This window comes from Empidonax traillii, unplaced genomic scaffold (genome assembly GCF_003031625.1).
Source record: "Empidonax traillii isolate 1590-97213 ecotype Southwest subspecies unplaced genomic scaffold, ASM303162v1 scaffold60:size2069287, whole genome shotgun sequence".
NCBI classification, from domain to species: Eukaryota; Metazoa; Chordata; class Aves; order Passeriformes; family Tyrannidae; genus Empidonax; species Empidonax traillii.
Window position 1 is genome coordinate 474484 of NW_020955253.1, and position 22672 is coordinate 497155.

The 22672-nt window shown below is 43.1% G+C and overlaps 1 protein-coding gene across 3 annotated transcripts in view; it reads left to right on the forward strand.

Annotated features, from left to right (window-relative positions):
• The first annotated feature begins 645 nt into the window (after nucleotides 1-645).
• IRF2 (interferon regulatory factor 2) overlaps nucleotides 646-22672 on the forward strand; it is a 41902-nt gene continuing 19875 nt past the window's right edge. The window contains exons 1-3 of one of the 3 annotated variants that reach the window (XM_027879875.1): nucleotides 646-892; nucleotides 17846-17979; nucleotides 18947-19054. In XM_027879875.1, the coding sequence (XP_027735676.1) occupies nucleotides 17974-17979; nucleotides 18947-19054 (114 nt within the window). In that variant the 5' untranslated portion in view covers nucleotides 646-892; nucleotides 17846-17973. The remainder of the gene's footprint in view (nucleotides 893-17845; nucleotides 17980-18946; nucleotides 19055-22672) is intronic. The other 2 variants (XM_027879876.1, XM_027879877.1) reach the window with 2 other exon arrangements.

The window sequence follows — 22672 nt, forward strand, 5'->3', positions numbered from 1 at the left end:
AGTGACTACATTCCATATCTCCTCCAGGCCCCAGACGCTCGGAGCCTTTCCTTTATCATTTACGGCTAGGGCTAGGAATAGCACATTGCAACCTTTCCTCAGTCAATTTTATATACCGTATTTGAATTGGGATTATAAGAATCTGTGGAACAGCCTTGGTCTCTAAACAGACTCCACGACCAACAGCAGTTTACAAAATCTGTTGGAATCCAAGAGCTCTGTCTTGAAGGAACCCAGCTGCTGGAGACTCGCTAGGTTGAAAAGACCTGAGCTGAAACTGTCCTCGTTGTGGAACTGACCAAGGGCAAAGACGGCCCCACCACGCGTGTGCACCAGCCCGAGACCACCGCTCCCACCGCAGCAGAGAGGGCAGGAAGGCAGGCAGCGATTCAGCCGGTGCTGGCGGAGCTGCGCGGCAAGGGTTCCTTCCCGGTCTCCGGGAAAGCCTTCTTTGAGCTGGGGGGGGGGGGGGGGGGGGTTAAGCTTGTGCGTCTCGGAGGAGTGCCCCCCGGTCCCGGCCGCTCGGGGGGTGGCGGCGGAGCCCCGAGGCGCTCGGAGCCCCGCGGCGCTGTGTGCCGCTCCGTGCCGTGCCCGGCGCGGCCGTGACGGGCGCAGCGCTTCCGCGCCCGCCGCCGCAGCCCTGCCCCCGCCGCCTGCGCGGCCGGCCCGGCCCGGCGGAGAGGCGGGGGGATTTCCAAGCGCCGGCGGCCTCGCCGCTTCCTCTCCTTGTTTTGCTTTCGATCTGGCCCTCTCTCCGCCCGGGCGGAGGCACTGAACTTTTAGTTTTGCTCCCGCGATTATTCAGCGCCTGTTTTCATTTCCATTTCGCGTCCCCTGGCAACGGCGGTAACCTTGAGGAATTGTATAAGGGCCGCGAAAACGGGCCGTCAAGGTAATTTGGAATTGTTTTCTGATTTTCCTATTTCTTTTTGGTTTTTTTTTTTTTTCCTTCCTCGTTTAATTTTTATTTTTCCGCATTGCCCCCGCTTCCGTGTGTAGGCGGCGGGGGCTCCCTGGCAGATGCGCATCGGTTTTAAAAACAAAAGGTCGGGCTGCAGCGACCGGGGCCGATCGTGATTCCGCCTCTGCGTTTGGGAAGGGGCTAGGGGGGAAAGGGAGACGCGGCCGCGGCGGGGACGGAGCGGGCGGGGGGCACCCGCCGCTTCCCGGGTGGGGAGGGAGCTGGGGCGCAGAGACAAAGGCGGGGGCGTTGGATCGGGAGGTCCGGGGCGCGGCGCTGGCCGGGCCGGGCCGGGGGTCCCTGCACTTGTTGCGGGGCGGGAGGCAGCTGGCGGCTCCTGTGGGGAGAGAGGGGCTGCGGGTCGGCAGAGGGGCTGGGGCGGGGGTCGCTGCGCTGCGAGGGGGGGGCGCTGCCCCCGCCAGTGCCGGGGGGGCGGGCAGGGGGCGCGGCCTCGCGGCCCCCGCGCCCCGCCCCGCGGAGGGCCCGTTACACAAGCGGCGGGGCGGGGTTGGGCCGCCCCCACGGGCAGGGGGTTACCCTGCGCCCCAGGGGTTTCTGCCCTCGGGGCCGGGGTATCCTGGCATCCCAGCATCTCAGCCTGCGGGGGATGGCGGCGGCAGTGCGGCGGGAGGAGATGAGCGGGGCTGGGGGCGGTCGGGCCGCGGCGGAAGGAGGAAGTGGCGCGGCCGCTCCGTTCCCTGCAGGAACAGGCTCCGCTGCGGGCACGGGCAGCGCGTTCTTAGGGCTGCCCCCGTCCTGCCCCGCGTCGGCCAGCGCACGGCCAAGGCCGGGACGGCTGCCCCCAGAGGGAATCTGTGAACCGGCGTTTTGCTTGTGCGCAGCGCCCAAGGCCAAATGCCAAGCGTCTTGCTGTGTCTGGGGTCAAAGTTGCAAGTACTCGAAGAGTTGGATCCCGCGGCCCAGGTTCCGAGAGATACTTAGGTCTTTAATTCCCGGTTTGATTAGCGTGAGCACCTAAGCAGCAAATTCGGTGACTTTGTCTTATTTAGACACAGAGCTCAGATAAAGAAATTTCAGAATGCAGAATTCTGAATTCAGAACTTCCCTTCCAGTTAGTGTACGGTTATAATTTATAGTCCAGCTTACCATGCTAAAGCCTTGCAGGCAGCAGTCTCTTGAAGGTATGAGTAGTTGTAAACTACAACCTCAGTTTCTGGAGATGAAATACAGCATGTTTAAGTTTGTAGTTATTTTATTTAAGTCTTAGTGGGTTTACATACAGTAACTTTTGCAGAATGCTTGTGTTCATACCATAAAAAGAGTTGAGTGGAGCAGCACCATTTAAATTCATCTTAATACAGAATCAGTGACATAAAAGTAGCAGAGTCTGTGAGGCTGATAGTTTCAATCTGAATCACAGTCTTTCCATGCCACCAGCCCCTACAGAGACATCAGTGTCCTTCTCTGGCTCCTGTTGGTAACATCCCACTAGGGAGTTACTTCACCTGCCCCGTGTGCTGCAGTTTCTGTTTGCTGTTAAAGAGTGGTGGAAGATATGAGTGTGGACTCCTTTGGCACAGTATCATTTTGTCATGGTCGTGTGCCATACTGCAGTTCTTCAGCAAGCTACAGGCATGGCAAGGTGTGAGTCTGGTGTGAACCCCGTGTTACCTCTCTGAGGCTTGGGGTCCCAGCAGGTCATCAGACGTATTTGGGCTGATCAGCCATTGAATTTGGCACATAACCTTTGCACTGCCGCCTGGTTACTTGCTGACTACAGAAGGGTCAGGTTTCAGAAGATGTGAAGTCAGTCTTTAGAGAAGAGCTGTTCATCACAGGCTGCGTTACATGGAAAGTTTCTCATACCAAGAGGTATGAGAAATAACATGCAGGCTGTTGGGAGTGGGGCTTAAAGGCCCCATTCTCCATTGCATGAAGGCCTTTGGTATGTGGGACCAAGTGGAGTTACAGACAGAGTCTTAACTCAGAGTTGAGAAAATGATGGGAAAAAAAAAAAGGGAGCTAAGATATAAGAAGAAATGGAAGTGTTTTTGCAACAGAAAGATTTTACATTAGAAGAATGGGCTTTATGTAAATAAATTTGCAGCCAGGCTCTGTATGCCTTAAATTAAAACATTTACTTATATGTACTCTGTGTATATTAATTTGTGTTTAAAAAACAAACATTAGGGAAAAGCTGATGGGTGAAGAATGTAAAGTTTGCCATGACACATCCTCTTTTGAAGAGGAACGTCATCCCCGTGGTGTTAAAATGTATACATGGTACAACACTTGGAGTATCAGGAACATCATGAATGTTCAGATTTTGTAGACAGACATATGCATATGCATGAAGTGAGATATTTTTGTTTAAGAGGAAATAACTGTTTGGGGAAATAACACAGGGTTTCATGAGTTGATGATCTAGGTCTGTATAAAAAGATAGAGATTAGGGCTGCATGACTGTCTTCCCAACCAAGATGTTGGCAACAACCATCATATATTAAGGGAGCATAGAGAAGCTACAAAAAATAGGAAGTACAGTTGTTAATGGGAGGTCTCCGTTGCCCCCACATAGATTATGTCATTTTCCAACATGAAATTTGCTCAGGTGCAAAAAAAGCATACTTGCTAGGTGTACCCTGTACAGATAGTCTGTGGCTAGCAACTCTGGACAAGGTACTGGCCAGCAAGAATTAAGTTCAGAATTTTGCATTTAAAATCCCAGCCAGCTCTGGAGTGACAGTGATCCTAATGTTCTTAAACTCAGTGTTGCTTCAGGAGCAATAAAGCCAAGAGTTGTGAGAGTGTTTAATTTTCCAAAGTAAATCTTCATAAAGTGAAGAAAGAAATTAAGCAAATGGTGAGAGGCAGCCAAAAGTGTAAAATAGTTGCAGGTGGCATGTAATTCTTTGAAGACACTAATAGTAAAGGCTCAGAGGAGTTGCGTACCATTATGGTCAGAAATACCAAAAAAGCTGATCATGCTGACAAGCAAAGTAAAGGAGCTCAGTAAAAGTAAAAAGATGTCTTTCAAACGTTGATGTTTTGTCTTCAGATGGGAAAGGTGGAAAAGAGCATAAAATCTGTATTAAACACAATAAGGTAGGCCAAAAAGAATCATGGAACAAACTGCTGAAGACATGAAAACAATTAGAAAATGCTCCTTGAAGTGCATCAAAACCAGGAAGCCTGCTGATAAGTGATCTGTGTGTGGAAGGAGTGGCCAAGGAAGATAAAGTCATAGCAGAAGAGTGAAACAAATTCTTTGGGCCTTGCTTCACTGAGGAAGAGCTTTAAGGCAATTCCCTTGCAGGAGGCTTTTTTTTTTTTTAAGGAATGAGCGTGTTGGAGAATTTTTCCTGAAGCGAATTGTCTGTAAGAGAGGGTATCAGATAAACCGGTGAGAAGGATGAAGTAGAAGGCAGGAGGTGATACTTGTAAAGACTTTTGGAGAAACTTAAAATAGGAAGTTGCTAGTACATTGCCTGTTGTGTGTAACTCGTTGCGTAGGCCTGCCTTAGTGCTCCAGGAATAGAAGGTGACAGATGAGCTGACAGTTTTTCAAGGTTTCTGGGGAAACTGACAACTCAAGGATGGGCATTTTTGTTTGCTTGTTTGTTTGCCAGGGATTAGTGAATGGGACTAGTGAACATGGGAGTAAATGTGATACATTGAGGAAGACTAGGCGACTAGGCTGGACTTCTGTTGCCAAGGAGTTGTGCATCACGACTCTTCTAGCGTTCTCTAAAGGAATTGCTGAGCTGTTGTCTGGTTGATATAGTCCTTATTAAAGCAAGGGCAGTTTCAGGATAGGATCAGTTTGCTCTGAGTTGTACAGTCGTGGTCATTTTGCTCAGTGAAAGGAGGTTGCCAGTTGTACCCCCTCCCCCCAAGTCTGCCATTTAAGGGTTGGAAGGGGGAATAGGTGGTAGTGATTTAACAAGTTTGCTGGTTGTATTAATTCCTTCAGAGCGTGACAATCCCAAAGGCTGAACAACAAAGCCTGCAGAAGAATCTTACATTGGAAGTCCAGATGTAAGTTTGAAAATGAAGTTCAATACAGGCCAATGTAAGTGTAATGCGCATGGAAGGGAATGCAGTCTTAACTTTCTGTTCACAAGGGTGAAGTGTGAACTGATTTTTTACTCAGGAATCTGGTTTAAAAAATTAGCTCTGTGCCAAGATGTGGCTAAGAAAGGAGAGGGCAGGTTAAGAATTACTAGGAAGGAGTAAAAATAGAAGTAGAAAACACCATCGTGCCATTACAAGTCCACGGTGCTCCCCTCTCCTGATTCAGGATTTAGTAGTGGAAGTTGCTGAGCTTCAGAGAGGAGTGTCAAAGAGGATCAAGGGTATGAAGGTGCTTTTGTGAAAGAGTAAGTAGCTTGGAAAAGATGTGACTGAAGGGGTTGTAGGGGATATTCTTTAAAATCATTAGTGTCATGAAGATAGTGAATTGTTAAGATAAATGAGACCCAAATAAAATGTTGGGACGTAGCTTCAGAACAACAGATACAGTACATAAATTGTGGTGCTCATGGCCACTTTGTGTATGTTAGGAGTTTACTTTCGTTCAGGAGTGATTAGGCAGTCTGTGGGAGAGAAACTTGCTGTGCAACTTAGAAGTCAGAACAGTTCAGTATCAAATTTTGGGCAGTGATTGCCCACAGAGAATTACTGCACATGATGATCAAGAATTATTGCTGAAAACTGCTAATAGAAACTTCCACTAAGAAGCATAAACTATGATCCATTTGAAGATAACACAGAGAAACAGGACAACCTATTGCCGTTTGCTATGTGAATCTTGTGGTATAAGATCTTATGAAATTTCCAGGAAAAAAAAATGAAACATCTATGGTGATGCTGTTTTATCTGTGCTTGTTACCCCTGCACTTGGTAACCTGACAGCAGTTACAGTAAAGTTAAGTACATCCTGTGTGCTTTTACAGTTGCATTGGAGTGGTAACCCTGCAAAATTCTTCTGATATTTGCATATTAGAACCTCAACTTGTATTCTGTGCATCTTGTATTGAAAGTCATGGTCCATTTGTTGGTAAAGCCATGAAACTAATCACGTGTTGCTGTTACTTATCTCTTTGACTCGTTTGTAAAGATTGCTCTTTTGAAACTCGGTTCTTCAAAGGCTTGTAATGATTGTGATATTGCAGGCATAAACCATAAGGCAGTGTTTACAGAAGTTTTATTGTAGCTTATGCTGCTACAAACTGATTAGTGCAAAAGATTTTCTAGTTTGTCCTTTGAGATCTCAAGTGTAAAAGCAAAACACAAATACGCAAGCTGAAGAGATTCTAGGTACAGTGAATGAGAGGATTTGTTAAGTTGCCTATTACTTATGTATGAATAACATTATGGAAAAAATCATTCTGTGCAATTAAATAATTTCCCCTTAGGTTGTTTGTTTGTTTGTTTTTTCCCCCCAGAAGTGTTGTTGGAACTGTATGAAGGTTCTTCCATGTATCGACTGTGTTTGAACTCTTGTGTTAAGATTAAAATAAATTACCATAGCCACTAAGAAAAACTGAAATTAACAATTGGCAGTTAGTGGAAGGGAAACCATATTAACAGTCTAGAGCTTAATGTTGGCCTATATGTATATAAAGATATATATATATGCAGATATACATATTGACATATATATAAAAATATAAAATGAAGATGTTTTGTGTATAGCATAAATAATATACTGTACAGCACACATTTTTTATTGATAAACTGTAAAAAGGTTTTAAAGCTTGCTCTTCTAGTTAGTGCTAGATATGTTTTCAATTTCTTGGAAGCTGATGAAAAATTACTGTTTCTTTTAAATGACCTAGGGAGAAAAGAAAGAAATAGGAAGCAGTGCAGTAATATTTACTTTCTTAACGTGTAATATACTGCAAGCCCAGCTTTGTGTATATTGGAAATCTTCTGACCCTTTTGTTTGCTTGGGGGCAGATTGCAGTAAATGTACAGTAGTCTTTAGTACAAGGCAAACATTTTATTTTGTTGCAGCTTGGACACAGGCATCCAGGAGCAAATCTGCCTGCTTGTTTTTTCACCCCAGGGGCAAAACTAAATTTTAACTCTTAAGTATTTTAACATTCAGTTGTTGCTATATAGGTTGCTGGCTTTCAAGATAAGCTTGGAAGTAATAATTTCCATATTCCTGCCTATTAAAGAGTAGAGCAGGTTGCGGTTTGATAGTTTTTCAGCTAACCTTTACAGGTTAGCTTGATTTGTAGCTCCCAGCATGTCTCTGGTGTTAGGAATGGAGTTAAGGTGTGGCAGAAGCAAAAGTATTTAAATTTATGCTTTGTTTTGAACTGCACGTGACAGTGGATGTTGTCTAACCATTTCCCTTCTGGTGTAAAATTATTTTACTCTTTAGAGACTCAGATACTTAACGTTGATACAGCACAAAAGGAGGAAGAGTTGCTTATGTGTTTGGTTTTAAAAAGTCCGAAGTGTGGTTAAGTTCTGCTTTTTGTCATGAATGGAGGGGTGTATGTGACTTGAAGGGCCTGATGAGTGCACAGAAGACAAAGCCTGTACTGTAATGTTCCTCCTGCACTGTAATATTACTTTTGATATTGAGCATAGCTTGACAGCATTCCAGGCAAGCTTCTTACAGATAATGCCTTAGTTGTTTAATAAATTAAGGTAGAAGTAAATTTAGGGCTTTATGTGCATTTCATGGGCATATATATATATATATATATGTATAAAAAATGCATTTGGTGCATGATGTGGGCTTTTGTGCATTTGGTGCACTGGCTGCTCTTTTAAGGTGTTTTGTTGAATTATGTAAATGGATATGCAACTGAGATATGAATCAAGTGGAAAATCCTGAAGTACTGAATTTATTGGACTAGGCACATAAATTTGTGAAATCAAAACTAAACAATGCCACCCCTAAACACTTTCCAAAATTGTGATAGCATCTTAAAAAGTTTATCTAAACGCAAATAATTCCAAAACAGGAAAAGAGGCAGGATAGGAGACTAATGTTTTTTAATTACTGAAGCTTGTCTGCAGCATCTGAAATCCCAACAGTGCCACAAAAAAAGATAAAAGCAAAACTTGAGGATAAAATTGAAACCAAATATAAACAAAAGTGAAACTGACTCCATTGGTTTTCATATCCCAGTTGGCAAAAATGAAAGAAAAAACACAGAGCAAAGAAGCACGAGAGCTGAACTTGAAAAATTAGTTCAGTTTTACTATTTATTTCATCTTTTGGTAAATTTGACTGCTGCGTGGCAGCAAACTACACAATAGATAATAGGAGCTGCACTCCTGTTTTTTTCCACGTACCACTTTTTGCAGCCAGAGATCTGGTCAGCAGCCCTGCGGTATGGGAAGTGGCATCTTCTGCAGGCACGGAAGTACGTTTTGAAGTGCTGTGGCAAACACGTACAGAAAGTACAGTGGAGGTGATGACATCCAGTGTGATGAAAGGGAGTCAGTCATTCAGCTGGTAGGGACTCCTGAATTTTATTCATGTTGAGCTTTGAGTTGTTATAGGATCAGGTATAAAATATATGGTGGCCTTTTTTTTTTTTGCACCCCACCCTTGGGGTCATCCACTTAGATCTGGGGCAGATCAACGGTAACCAGAAGATCTTACCCTGGTATCAGCTTTACTGATGACATGAAATGACTGCAAATGGTTTCACTCTGTTTTCTCAAATCAGTCAACAGCTAGAAGGCCCTTTTCAACCTTGAGAACTACCCATTTAATCAGTCAAAAGGTGGCCAAGTTGGGTGGCCATGTAATCTTAAATGAATGTACTTCTCATATGTAGAGATGTGTTACTGGGCCATATCTATAAAAAGTTTGGGTGTTGATGAGAAGCTTGGACAATCTCTGCTCTGCTGAAGATACACTGGGGTGAAATAAAAGAGAGTTAAGTTCCAGAGGTCTAATTCTCACACATTTGAACACATTGCATTCAAGCATATTAAAACTAAATGCTTTGGATGCCAGAACCATTCTGGAGATTTGAGATTGATGAGGGAAGCTGAAGAAGACTAGCTTTGTTTAATTTAATAATATTTATCCAGCTTAGATGAGAAATGAAGACGAGCTGAGTTGTCTCACTGTAGCTCAGTAGTATTTTAGGAAACTTCCAAGATAGAAATAGCTGCTGCAGATCACAAATGGAGGCTGTCTAATTGGTGTTGGTCTGTGGTCAACACAGAAACTTTAAATTAAAACCACATTTTGTAACCAATCCTATTACCTATTCTTATCCTGTATGTTCTGTGGCAGAAGAGTAGCATTTTTAGAAAAAGGAGAATTAGATCATACCATTTCAATAAGCACAAGTACAAGCACTTAATACTTGCCACTCTTTAAGTGCAAGCCTTTCAAATGTGCATACAAGAGGAAGACATTTCTCTCTTGAATTCTCCAGTGTCAAGCAGTATCTCTGTAATAACTAATTCAATTTATTTTTTGTGCTCAACACATCTGCTTCTTTCATGGTGCTATTTTTGTAACCACAAATACATTCATGTGACAGACATGTTTCCAGCTTGCCATGTGGATGATTCAGAGAATCCCAGCCCCCAAGTCTGTGCCTGCTCTGATCTGTCTGAAAAGAAAGTGTCTTAGTAAGCGTGAGAGTGTTTTCTACAAATCCAAAATACTGTATACTTTTCTTTAATACTTTCTGTTGGAAGTAAAGGAGAAATTGCTTTCCTGAAAGGACTGGGTTTGCTGCTCTCTGTGAGGGTAGGCAGAGGTAGTTTATGTGTTTTGCTCTCAGATCTGGGTGCTGTGCTTGCGATTAGAAGTTTGGGTAGCAAAGGTGTAGGTGTGGGTTAGCTATTAACTTCAGTGGTAGAAACTGCCCTTGCCCAGACAATAAAATGAAAGCTTTAAGCAAATATTAAATCGCACTTTAGCGTAGTGTGCAAATAGGTTTTGCTGTGTGTTGCAGAACAGTATGTTATACAAACAAAGGTAGCTGTGAGAAACAAGCCCAATCAGAGCAAGGTGGATTACATCAGGTGCAGGTCATGGCTGGTGAATGTGAAAACTCTTCCTTGAACACATTTCTCTCAGCGTTTGCAATCTGGAATAATTTTTTCTGCCTCTCTGAGTGCCTCTAAAATGTCATTGTCCTTTTGCTCTCCTGCCTGAGCCTCACAAGCCGTCAGCGTGGGAACACTGAGATTAAGCCCTTTTGGTTTATGATGGCTGTTTTTCTAATGTATAGTACCCTATAACGTGCTTACCTTATAAAGCATTCACCCTGTACTTAGGCAGGACTCGGAGATGAAGACTGCCCAGTCTTGCAGGTACATGCATGCATGATTTTCCATTGCTTTCAGAAGGACCCATGTAGGAAATGTGCTTGTTAAAAGTTTTAGGAATGCCTCCTGTAAACCTAGTCATGGATCTCGTAAGAGTGCAGTGGTCCAGCAGAACAATGCTGTTAAGTTGCATCAGTGAAGCGATCCTTGATAATTGTTTGAGCCTTAATAGCCTTGTAGTTTTCACCAGGCTGGAAAATTCTTTATGAATCAGGTGTCAAATGCTGAGTTTTCCTGGCAGCTTTAAAGAACACACAGGGTTTGGCTTCCATGGATTCTGACTGGCATGGCTAAGCAGCAGCGCTATTATGTGTGGGTAGTCAGGAGTGGATTCATGTGTGAACTCTTAATTCAGGAATAAAATTGATTATTTGGGAGATAATTGCTCCCCAGTGCAAGGAAATTAATTACTCCCTGAAAACCGTGCCAGCAGATTTCTTGTTGTAAACAAGCCCTCCCCAAACTTGTCTGAATGAAGTATAGCTCTGCTACTGAAAAGTCACCACCTTTCCTCTAGGCAGCTTTTGGGAGAAAAATAGTTAGACATCTCAGATACTGGGGACAAATCGTGGTCAGACATTAGGTGTAACACAAAGTTTAAGAGGGAAACAAATCAGCTATTGGAGTGATTACTGTAGTCCAGTTATGGCTGCTTTTGAGACTCCTGAAGGAGTTTACAGGGGAAGAGTCCTCTGTAGTCAGCGTGCTGATGAGTATCACTTGCACAGACCTGTTGACATCCAGATGTCATGCCACCAGAATCTGGCATCTCCCATATTCACTCCCTGGAACACCTGGGAAACTAATGGAAGAAACTCCCAGAAAACAAAATATTCTTTCAAAGCTTAAACTAAAGCAGTCACTTTGTATTGTCACCAGACTTGCAGACACTGTGTGCAGATGATCATCATGGCAAGGATACTGCAGAGATGATCTTTAGCAATCTGTTAGAGGCCCTGGGCCAAGTTCCCAGCTGAGGTAAGTTGCTGCCACGCCAGAGAAGTGAATGGGCTCAGCCACAGACATCGTGTTGTTCAAGTGTTATCATAATGTTCAACATACAAGCCACTGCAAGGGAAATTTCATTGTTGGTATTGAGAGGTTGAAGCGTTGTTTCATTATGGCTAAGTCCAGAAGCAAAAAAACAGCCTTCTGGGTCCACTGTATTAAAATAAGATGTTTTTTCTTCATTGCGCTTCTAGTCTGCAAATCTGAGGGCTACCTTTAATGATGCTTGAGATCACTGCAAAATAACAACTCGGTGTCTTTGCTGCTGAGGGAGAATAAGCTTTGCAAGGAAACCAAAGGAAAGAGCCTGTTTTGATGTGTAATGTCTGAATCCCAGCCAGGGCATGTTAACACCCTTTGGGTGGAACAGAAATGCTATAAGGCTGATGAAACACACTCTATATACAGTTTGAGTTCCCATTGTATGTTTTCCTGGGCATGTTTATCATGCAGTCTGTAATGCTGACTTCAGTACACATTTGAGGTATTTTCTGCCATTGTTTTGTTTGGGATTTGTTTTGTTTTTTTCTTTAGGGCAAGTCAGGTTAGTTGTTTTTTGCCCTCTGTCCCTTAAGGATGCAAGGGCTTTTCTCCTTCTACCTTTGTGCATCTTTCTTGGGTAGAGCAGGAAAAATACTGCCATTGCTGCAGTGTGGATCAAGCGTTACAGCCAACACAGGAGCTGGTTCTGTGGAACAGTCGGCTATGGCATGTACTTTAAGGGAACACAAGGCAAGAGGTGCTTAGTGAGAAGCAAATCTGACAGTGATGTTTCCCCCATCCCTGCCCCTTCAACAGGGCATCACTGACAGAGTAACGGTGGGGAGTAAAAGAGGCAACATTATATGCAATTAAAAGACCAGAGAGGGCAGGTTTTGCATTCTAACTGTCCATGAATCCAGAAAGTTTCTTAGAGGTTTCTATGTGTTTTCCTGCCTCTTATCTGTTTTCTAAACCAAGAGCTTCAGGATTTTATTTTGAACCTGTAATCTTTGCCCCTCTGAGAACAATGCCCACTTTCCCTCATTAACTACTCTCTAATTATGTATTTTGCTGTTGGTTCCAAGAAAAGATATGGATATTTGCGTAATTTGGGATTTTCAGAAAGAAGGCATGTTAACTCTGCTTCTGCAGTATCAGTGGTAAGATTCTCCTCTGCCTCCTGGCAGATGGAAAATGCACCAGGCAGAGGTCTTGTCTCCCTGCAGGCTGCAGGCAGGGGGATTTCAAGTGTCTGAAGTTGAAGCCACTGAGTAAAATGGACTTGTGTTGTCCTTGTTTCAGTGTCAATCTCACATTTCTGAGGTATTTCTGAGCAGGTGAGGCTAGCAGGTTTTCTTATGTGGGAGAAGGCTCTATCCCTCTGACGAGTTTGACTTCCAAGCAGGGCTTTGCTTGGAGTACATACAGTTAAACCTTTGAAAGGGGCATTTTCAATAGAATAGCTGAGAAAAGTGGCCCTATATGCAAAATCCCATATGAAGGCAGAGTCCAGTCTGTGATCAAAGGGCAGAATTTTGCTCCAAGTACTGTTTTTTAAAAAAAGATCGTGTTTCCTTGTGTCCTAGAACAGTCTTGGCACAGGCACAAATACAGAACCCAGTTCTCCGAATCCTAAAATTAGCGTATGCTCTCATTTCAGCATATCTCTTTGGTCACAGAGGATGATTGATGCTTTTCTGAACTGCTGCAATGTTAGCAAACAAAGGGAATAGTTTAAAAGATTATCAGCAAAGCACAAGTACAAGATAACTTTAAAAAAATATATTGCCAGTTTGGTATTTGCAGAGAAAAGAGAAATAGATACTATGCAGTGTTCTGCACGTGTCCTCTAGGGAACAGATGTTTTTTCACAGCTTTGGGGAAAGGCTGTGACGTACTTCACAAATGCACCTCCAAGATTCTTATCCCACCTGACCTTCTCAGAACCATTAATAAAATTTCCATATACTGACAAACCTTTTAACTGGGTATTTTGTGATGTGGAAAGAAGAACTGCTTTTCAGACTTTTTTTTTTGTTGTTCCACAGAAATATACTTTTTAATAAATATCCACAGGCATAGCGTAGCTTGGGGTTTTGGGATAACCTTTGTGCATTTTCAGTTTTCCAGATGCTATCAGAATGAAACTGAAGGGAAGAGAACATCTTGTACTGCTCAGATGTAATGCCTGCCATGCCGTTGCTTTCACTTTCTGTCTAGAGCTGCTGCAATTCTAGTGAAGAGCTCTTCATTCTCAAAGGTTACACTTTCTGTTTGGCAGGATTGTTATCTTCATCATGGAAAAAACAAGTCAGAATTGCTAGAATGTTTTAGCAGAGAATAGGGAGGACTACAAGCTCTTTATTAAACATTATGGAGTGAAAATATTTATATGTGTATACAGATCGCAGCCATCGCTTACGTATTTTCTACTGTCTCCTTAGAGATGAATAGCTCTTGAAAATAATTAATATTTTCCTGCTATATCTTAAAAATAATTGAGCGCTGTGAGTTTCCTTCTGAAGAGTCTTGCATAAAAAATCTTAGAAAAATACATCATGAAAAGAATGTGTATATAGTTGAATTTCAGTGTGTACCTTTAAGAATTCTGTGGTGACAGCTACCTACTCAATGCCCTTTGTGTAACTACTCCAAAAAATGCACTTCCCATCCTTACATCATTAGGACTCTTCTTTCAGCTGTGTCTATCTTAAGAAGCCAGCTTGCATGCTTCACCCCAGGCTGCTGATGTGATTTCCTGGGAGAAAGCTCATTTTCAAGTGTGCAGTAGCAGTGCAATCGACTGGCCTCCTCCCAGGCCCTCTATTCCTAACTGGGCTACACTGGCACCAGCTCCAGTAGATGCTGTGCTTCTGCCCTCCTCAGCGCTCTTCCTCCATGCCTCAACTGCAGGCTTAGGACAGTTTATAGCTTGTTGTGGGGTAGCCTCTGGCATACTTTTGCGTTTTCTACTTGGAAAAAAAGGCTGAACTGACCACAGGACTAGCACCAACAGTGCAGTAAATAAAGCTTTGACGAAGGTCAAAATAATCCCTCCATAAACTGTGGCATCAGCACATCCATGAGCCATGCCTGTCACATGGGAATGTCCCGGTGGCTTGCCCCTCCAAACATGTTGGAGTTGGTATCTTGCACGCTTGGCACTTGTTTAGGAATAATTTTATTGATGTCTGAATGTCCATCGATACATTTAAGCTCCCACCACCAAAAAGGCAAATGCCCCTGACTGAGGCCCCCTCTAAGAATGAGGCAGGTGATAAAAAAGGAGCAAGAAAAGGGAAATTCATGGAGCTACCAGTCTTAAAATATTCGTAAGAGGCATGGTTAAAAATAGTGGTTCTTGAAGACTGGCTGTCTTAAGAATGGCAAGTGTTCATAAAATGATTTCCCAGCAGGTAACCTGACTTCCGATGTCTAAATGAGCTCCCCTTTTCAGATAGGGCAGAAAAATAGTTTCTTAGGTCCCTTAAGCAGTTTTCTTGGCAATTATTCTTCCCTTCCCCCACAATGGGGCAGTGATAAACCAGAAGAAAAAACAAACAGGAATTATTTTCAATGTAATACCAGAAAGTTTGACGTCTGCCTTCGGTGTCTAGGAGTATTAAGCATTTTCCCGTGTTTTCCCCAAAGAAATGCTGGGGTTCAGTACTATCCAAGTTTGAAGCTATGGTCTAAAAGCACAGGAGCTTTATTAGTGGTTTTGGATTAAGGGGTTCCTCCCTGGCCACCCCAGCTGCTCCTTCCCATTCCCACACTGGAGTGCCTTCTTCTGTTGGTTCTGCTGTCATGCGTGTCTTTGAGCAGGATGAGAGCCACAGTCCAGGCTCAAACAGATGAAAGACCCTACAGAAAGAGGTGTTGCTTGTAAGCCTGCTAAGTTCCTGGTCTTGTTCAGAAAGCTGCCTATGCAAAGAGTAGCATTGAGGGACTGAATGGAGTGTCAGGTGCTGCTTTGCCACTGGTGAGCTGGTGCCACTCCTTCCCTCTGCAGTCCCACCTGACTCTGCTCCCCTCCCTGGCCACCTCCATCCATGGTCTCTCCAAGGTGGAGGAAGATGGTGTCAAGTAACCCATGGCAGGCATTAAACCATTTTTCTCCCAGTTAACCTGAGTGTGAAGGTTCAGGCAGGCACAGATAACCAGGCTCCTGAAGAGGTTTGTTTAGGCCAGTGGATGGGTACCCACAGCTCAGGACATCATGGTGGTGGTGAAGCTAATGGGAACTGGATGCCTTGGCAGCTCTGAACATACTGTTAGAAGTCAACTTGCCCTGTGGTACAAAAAGTACAGACAGCTGCATGTAGCTTCTTCTAGGTGTGAATGTGCAGGGGAAGTGCTGCTTGACCAGGAATGGGAGATAGGTGCATAGGTGCTTGTGGTTTTACAGCCTGATCCAAATTGTAAATGTTGATGTTTCGTTCTCCTTAAAAGGGTGGATTGTTTCTGCTTTTTTTTTTTTTTCAGCTAGGTAAACACTGGAGAGAGGCTGGAGCAAGGAGCTTGGCATGCCTGCTGTTTTTTACAGCTTACCTTGGTTTCTGGCTTTGTAGATTTCTTTCATAATTAATATATTCTGGTGGATGGTGAAGCTGGCTTAGTGTTAGGTAATGGCCCCTGAAATTTTACATGTCTTTGCTGTCTGTTTTGGAGAATTTCAAAGGTCTTTTCAAACTTGAATGATTCTTAATGTCAGGTGATTGGTTCTGCACTCACTGAGGGATGGACTTCAGGTTCTCCCATCTGGAGCCATTGGAATAAGACTTCCAAGTGCACCTATTAACCCTGCTTATTGTAAGGCAGAAACTACTTTTAAGGCACTGCAGAAGTTGATGTTTCTTTCTGTACAAATAAATCATGCATTTGTCAGCTCTGGAGAGGGGAAATGGCACCTTCATTTCCCACAGGCTTGGTAGAGTTGACTTGATGTTTTCATCAAAAGGATGCCATTGATGGCAGCTGCAAAAAACCCCACTAAATTTTAGCACCGTTGTGGTCAGTACTGTCCTGAGGCAGACAGGTCTGGGGGTGTCTTCTGAAGACATCCAGCTTTATTTTCTGCATCATAGGCTCTTAGAGGAGGACTAAGAAGGGTGTTTTGGTGAGCAGAAGCATAATGTGCTTGCCAGTCTGTGAAAGACATAGCCCCAGAAGACGCCCACGGTTCCCCCCCAACTGAACATCATTGTGGGGTTATTTTTAGCTGGGTTTGAATTTACTTTCAGATAAATAGGTCTCAGGAGCCACTCCTCCCTTTTCATAAGCCAAACTTCTCTTCTGATTACCTTGGATTAATTTGCCTTAGTGTGGGTGACGGATGTGAAGGTGTGTGCTGACAGTTGCAGGTGGTAGTCCCAGAGGAGTCCCAGGGTGCTGAAAAGGAGATGAGCACCACACCGCCGCATCTGCAGGGGAGCAGCTGGGGAAGCCCCCAGGGACGTGGGAGGGAAGAGACAGACTGGCTCAGCCATGCCATTTTGGGCAAAACTGGCTTCCTTGTAGTAGCGATTGTTGGCAGCTTTCTCATTTCCTGAAATGTATTGCTTTTGCACAAAGGCAGCTTCTGTTTCTCCCATGTTGCCTGTCCCAAGTGGGATTCGTTGCTACTGCTTTCAAGATGACTTTTCTGCCTTCTGTCTAATTTGTTTATTTAGATGGGCTTGAAATTTGTCTTAAGGGCTCATTACCCAGAAGACAAGTCAAGTCCGACTGCTAAATGGGAACACTCATATATTGAGTGTTGAATCTGATGCACAGTGTTTCCAGGAATTGTCTCAAAGTGCATGCATACTTTAACATGCCTTACAAAGAAATGCATCTGTTGCAGATACTTGTTTCTTCGTTGTCAGACAAATAAAAATTTGCTCATGTTTTTAGTACATTTCCATTTGCATTTTTCAGCTTTGACTCAAACTGTAGTAGGGGAAGGTGGTACAAATCTCCTATACACATTCTGCAACCTGGGTGAGGATTACTGGTGCCAAGGGGAGGGGGCTGCAGTGACACAGCGGGTTGTTTGCCACTGACCTGGGGGCTGAGAAAGCTGTAGCCGTGTCACCCTCGCCCAGAAAACAGCTTTCCTCTTGCACAGAGAGGGGATTTGCACAAGGGCTCAGCCGCTGTTGGGTTCTGGGGTTTGCTGATTTTGTGTGTCTGATGTGCACCTGAAAGGGAGCTGAGCAGTTGCAACCATTTTCTGAGCTATTTTAGAAATTCATAGTTAACTGCAACAGGCTGCAGCTGAAGCACAAGTGACCACTGCCCACTGTAGTAAACAAAATGCCAATATGTTTGCTAAGAGATTAGTGTGAGCATGGCTGCTGGTAAATTCTCTGAACACATCAAAGAGCCTTATTGTTGCACTCAGGTTTTAATTCCTTATTAGTTTCAGGAAATACATGTCCTCAGAGCAATGAGAGGAAACTTTGAACGTTTTTCTTCCTCTTGTGCTGGGTGTGGGCTTGGTACTGCCTAATTGTTAGTTTGTCTGATGCCTGTACTCCCATAGGAAGTGAGAACAAACCCATTTACATTTGTGCCATTGCTGTGTGGTTTCAATTTTTTTCTCTTTTTTATTTTTATTTTAAGATCAAAGGTGACAAGAATAGTGGAGCAGAGAAGTTAAGAATGATGCAGAGAACACAGATGTGAAGAACAGTGGAGAGAGGAAGGAGCTGAGCCCGGTGCAGAGGGGGCAAGGAGAAGCAGCAGCCTAAATGCAAGTACCTGAATGTGGAAATGATGGATTGCAGGCTGCCTAGCAGGCATTTAATGCAGTGCCTTAATGTGCATCTAGTGCCAGTTGGCGCTTTCAGAGTGGTGCCTGAGATAGGTTAATGATTTTAAAATTTTCTGCCTCAGGGTCAAGACTTTGGACTCTTATGTCAATAATTTACAGCCCTGAACAGGGAAGTGGCATCAAGGTCACGTGAGAAAGAGAGAGAGAGGGAGAGAGAGAGAATGAGAAAATGAAGTCAGTTGGAGTATTAACTGCATAATGTAAGGTGGTGTGGTACAGCTGAGGGGGCTGTGAAGCACTCACTTCATAGCTGAGCAGCACTGAAATGTAAAATAATAGCTAAATAAATTAGTGACTGGATGGATCCAAGAGAGCTGGAAGGAGGGGACCAAACTACTCAGCTACAACCAAATGGTCTGATAAATTGCTGTGTTGTAAAATGTATTTTTCATAGTTTTAGTCAAGTTTATGGGACAAAAACAGACATTTGAAAGTACTTTTCTTAGTAGATGCATCATTTTAGCCAGTACAGTGATGCCTCCAGCATGTGAATTTTCTTCTTTAATATTTTTTCTTTGCAAAAAAAGGTCTTGTGCAAATACCAGTACGTGTGCCAAAAAGAGGTATCCCCAGGAGCATAACTGTTTTTCTTTGTGACCTCTGGTATCCCACCTGTGTCAGCAGACAAACTTTTGCCAGTATCATGTGTCTTCTTCAGGTGAAGGTTTTCCTAATCGAGGTGCACCAGAAGAGTGTCTTTTACCATAAAGAAGACTTTACCATCTCAGTTGCTCTTAGGGGAAGCTTGCACACAGATCTAGAAACACAATTATATTTACAATTGTTCAATGCCAGCAAAGCTTTAGTATGTCTGTACTGTGCAGAGGTGGGGGAACTGCCTGGCAGTTCTGCCTGGAAAACAAGTAATCTTGTCCCTTTTCTTCCTGCAGCTCCTTCCCAGGTGGGTGACAATGCCTGTCGAAAGGATGCGGATGCGGCCCTGGCTGGAAGAGCAAATCAACTCTAACAGAATACCGGGGCTGAAATGGCTAAATAAGGTAATGGGGGGTGCATGCATGCACTGAAGAGGAACTTATAGCAGTGGCTGAGGTCTGAATAGGTAAATCAGCTCATTCCTGGTTTTCAAAGGGGTGACGTGGGGAGGAAGGGCAAAGCTGAATGCTTCCTGCTGAACCTGTTCCTCCGGCCTCGCCTGCCAGATCTGAGGCATCTTGCTTTGGTCTGGTGGATTTGTGGCTCCTTTGAAAGCATTTTCCGTCTCTTTGTTGTTGGAGTGAGTGTTTCTGGAGACTCTGATAGGTGGTTTTATTTTTTTTAAACTGGGATCACATTGTTCACAAAGTAGCATCAGAAGGATGTGAACACAATGCTCTCCTGAGGTGGAAAACCATATTCTGAGTTAGACTCTGGGTTGAAGCAATGATCTCCTGTTTCAAACTTGTGAGACTTCTTTGATACTTCTTAACCTAGGAGAAAATGGAGTAATTTTTACCGTGCCAGACCCAAACCTTAGCTCTTACTAAGCACTCTAGACACTTTAAGAGCACAAGTATGAGCTACAAAATGTCAGTGCCCAGTTTGAATTTATTTTAATTGGTTCAGTAAAACCAAGAAGTGCATTTGAGACTTTGAATAGTGATAAACCCTGGAAATGTTGCATGCATTCTGTATTATGCAGGAGGGTAATTACCACACTGAAAAGCATGAAGCTGTTTTGGCTATAGAGGCTACTTTATTATCAGAATGGGTAGAAATGCACAAAATTGGGTGCAGAAACATAGGAACTGCCACTCTGGTTAAGGCACTAACCCAGATAGTCTGGTGTCCTCCCTATAGCAGTAGTAATTGTGGTGCTCATTTTTAGAGCTGAAGAATGGCAATTGAAATTACCACTTTTTATTTCAGCTTTCAAAGCTAGAAATGTTCACTACTTCAAAATTATCAGGAGCCCTTTAAATTTCAGCTATGAATCTTGTTTCTCAGGAACTTCCTGCATCAGTGACTCTCACATGCTGTGGCTGAGTAAATAAATATTGTTTTATACATTCCCTAGTTCGCTGCCCCGTGAATTTGAGTAGGTCCTTGTTCTTGCATAATGGGGTCACAGCTGAAGAGGAGGAGACCAGTTTTTACTGTTGTGTTTGTAATTTGAGTCCCATGTTGGGGTCCCTCTCCTTGAATATGTCTACTTCCGTGTCAAGTTCCCTGCTGACAGTCCATATCTGCTGTTCTTTGCTGGGTATTCCTGCCCAATCCTGAAATAATTTCTCTGCAGTTAGTAGGGCACAGTATTTCAGATCTGAGCATATTACTCTTAAATACAGCGTTGTCATCTATAGGTTATGTTCACGTAACCTTTTCTGGTACATCTGAGGAATGGTACTTGCTTCCTTTGCAGTTTAAAAATGCTGTCACTGTGGTAAGGGCTTCACTCTTCCAAGTTCAGAACACCAGTCCATAAAGGCAGTTTGCAAGGCATGTCATGTTGTTTAATGTTTGCAGCCCTCTGATTGTGTTGTTACAGCAGTTTCTGCCCTGTGCTTCTGGCATGAACTGTTTGCATGCAAGAGTCGGGAGAAGATTTTGTCCTTAGCATATTCTGTATTGACTGAGGCTTGTCTCACAAACAAATTATTTTGAATTTTTTTTATTTTGAAAGAAAGCCCTGGCTCCTATAAGAAAAAGGATACCAGGATAAGTGGCCTGCCTTGAGGATTATTAAACTCTGATTCCCCACTTCTACCCTCTGATTTGGCATCAGACTGGATTGCCTTTATTGTGCTCAACAAGCTAATTGCCCTTCTGAGCATTTCTGTTTAAAAATGTTTGAACATTCATTCCAATAATGGATCATTAAACCACAAATATATCTATTTTCACTTTAAATCCTGACCATAAACAAAGCCATGCATGGAATCAATGATACAGTGTCATGTGTATCACAACCTATTCTTTACCCACAGAATTGACTTTGGAAGCTCTAGGATTTTGCAATTTGTATATTTTAATTAGAGTTTGGCAAAGAACAGTTAAGCGTTTAGAAAAGAAAGCAGGTCAGATTATCAAAGATAATGAAACTTGTGTGTGCATAGCTTTTAAGGAAATAAAATATAAATATGAAAGGAATTACTACTGTTCTGGGTTTGTGATTGGCTCTTGGGGAATTTTTCCAAACTGAGAGAAGAATTAAACCTCTCTCTGTTAAAAAGGACAAATCAGGTACAGCTAACTTACCTAATTCTGTCCCCCACTGTCCGTTGATGACATTATACCTCCAGAACAATCCCCTTTTTTATAAGGTTTAAAAAATAAATATTTGTGTGCTATCCTGGTGAAAATGTTATCCTGCTGAATGGCATGAGAGAGGAGGGGAATTTCTTTACCTTCCCAGAGAGACAAAACTGGGAGGTGTGAAGGAAATTACGTAGTTCAGTAGAGGGCAGAGGTGGTGTGAGAAGGGGGATAATAAGAGGTCAGTGTCCCTCAAGGATCTGGAAAAGGAAATCAGAGTGGAAACATTCCGAGTAGATGTAACAGAAGTCAAGAGGCAACCTGCTGTTTTGATGGATGCTTGGAGCGCTACCCTCAAGAGGGATACTGCTATTTAAGATTTGTCCTATGGCTTGTAGCTATTTTGTGGTCTCGTGCTCATTCACCTGCTTGGGGCAGATTGCAATGCTATTTTCTCCTTCATGCCTGTTTCTAGGAATGCCACAACTTTTCCCTTTTGATGTCCCCACTGGAGCTTGGTAGCAATTACTGTTAGGCTGCAAAAGTTTTGTGTGTTGTGTTTTTGACTTCAGGTGAGGCTAATTTTTTAACAGAAATGTGAGACTGTTACACAAATGTCCAGTGCTGTACCAGTCAGCACATGGTTTTCGAGTCTAAGAGAAAGCAGTGAGGAGCCCTTCTCTGTTAAGGTCATTACTAGAAAGCATCAACTGAAAAAGAATATAGGTAATGTTTGATAATGTGTGAAATAAAGAATTAGTATTTAAATAGAAAGCATCCAGGTAAACTAGAGCAGAACACACAACCACGTGCTATTGATGCACCCAGCAGCCTTGTGGGATTTCAGAGAAAGTTAGATACTTGATAGGGGATGAGAAAATCTGTAGTTTCTGTATTTATATATATCTGTATTATAAAATTATAATACATGTGGATTCTGTTTTGTTATTTGTATTTAGTTTGCTGTAATACCTGTACTTAAAGACATCTGGGATTGGGAAGAACTTTCTGTAATGAACAGAAGCACTGTAATGACCACTTAAACTGCTACTGAGTGTCCTAGCACCTTCCTTTGAAGCAGTGAGTACAGCTGACGATGACAGGATGCTGTGTCTGGAGTCTTGTTCAGTCTGCTGGGTTTTGAATTATCCTATGGAATATGAAATCCATGGTACAACCTCCCTAGCATTGTGTAGCGTTGTTCAAACCTCTCAAGTGTGAGACTTTTTAATCTGTTCAATTCTCAAAGTTCTTGTTGATAGAAATTGTTTTCTATGGAAGTATGATTTTTTTCCCTATGCTTATTATGGTCTGTGGGAGAGTAAAGGCAGAAAAGCTTATTCTAGCTCTGCTGAATACAGTAGTGCTCTGGACCACAAAACAGTGGGTTTGAGCCTTTCTTTAGACTTCTACTTGGGGAAAGA